Source organism: Dipodomys ordii, unplaced genomic scaffold (assembly GCF_000151885.1).
Source record: "Dipodomys ordii isolate 6190 unplaced genomic scaffold, Dord_2.0 Scaffold19, whole genome shotgun sequence".
NCBI lineage: Eukaryota > Metazoa > Chordata > Mammalia > Rodentia > Heteromyidae > Dipodomys > Dipodomys ordii.
The window spans coordinates 13,428,539-13,429,531 of record NW_012267235.1 but is presented as its reverse complement, the minus strand read 5'-3'; the positions used below and the strand labels follow the sequence as shown (position 1 = coordinate 13,429,531).

Here is a 993-nt window from a genome sequence, read left to right as displayed (position 1 = left end):
CTGCCCGGGTGGGCGCCTTACCGTCAGGCTGGGAAGCCGGGCCGGGCTGCGCCATGGCCAGGCGGCCGGCCTCGGGAAGCGGAGAGAGGATGGGCGGGGAAGCGGCGTCCCGGCTGCCCGCGGGCTCAGCTGGCGGAAGAGGCGTCGATGGAGCCGCCGCCGCCACCACCTAGGGAGGAACCGCTAAGGCTGGAGCTGCCGGCACCGCCACAGCCCCGGGCAGAGACGGACCGGAGCGCCGACCTCCGCCTCCTCATCCTGACAGCGGGAAATAGGCAGTGCGCAGGCGCAAGGGGGGGCGGCACGTGACGTGAGCCAGGGGTGGGCGGGGCTTCGCGAAGGTGGGGGCGCCGCAGGCAGGGTGGCTCCGGGAGAACTGGTGGCGGGGAGGGGGGGAGGAGGGGGAGTAGAGAGGGGAGAAGGGGAGCGGCGGCGGCGGGAAAGGCGGCCCTCCCGGAGGGGCCGCGACCAGCACCCCAGGCAAAAATTAAAAATAAAAGAGAGGAGAGCCAAGTGGTGGAGTGCAAAGAAACCCTGCTACGTGACCGTGGGAGAGTCACTTCACCTCGTGGGAGCCTCGTGGGTACAATGGTTAAGTTTAAATGACCTAATAAAATAGGAAAAACTGTTCATAGCAGGACTGGGGCCAGACTGCAGGCCTGATAAGTAGGCCAGTGGGCTATATCTGGCATTTTGTATGCCAGGAACTGGGATAAGCTGCTATCTATACAGCAAAACACGGTGCCTGCACTCCTAAACAGGAGAAGAGAAATAATATACAAAATGCACTGCCTTTATACTTGGGCAAGAGAGCCTGCCCTAGGCCCCAGATTTGAATGCTTCTTATCTAACCTCCCTCTGACCATAATCCTATGACAGAGCTAAGAAGTCAACAGAGTCTCCACCAAAGGCCCAAGTCCTGCGAAGCTGTGGACCCAGAATTTCCTCCCCAGGTTCCTGAAGCTGTGACCTCTTCCCAGGCTCACCTGCTCT

At 61.1% G+C, this 993-nt stretch overlaps 1 protein-coding gene across 3 annotated transcripts in view; it reads right to left on the bottom strand.

The window, feature by feature from the left end:
* Nucleotides 1–284, bottom strand: part of Rabep1 (rabaptin, RAB GTPase binding effector protein 1) — a 99,304-nt gene extending 99,020 nt beyond the window's left edge. For 2 of the 3 annotated variants that reach the window (XM_013013299.1, XM_013013298.1), the window contains exon 1: nucleotides 22–257. Coding sequence is in view for 2 of the 3 variants with exons in the window: in XM_013013298.1 (XP_012868752.1) it covers nucleotides 22–55 (34 nt within the window). In the remaining variant the exon portion in view is untranslated. Of the gene's footprint in view, nucleotides 1–21 lie in introns of all 3 variants that reach the window. The other variant, XM_013013297.1, reaches the window with a different exon arrangement.
* Nucleotides 285–993: the final 709 nt, after the last annotated feature.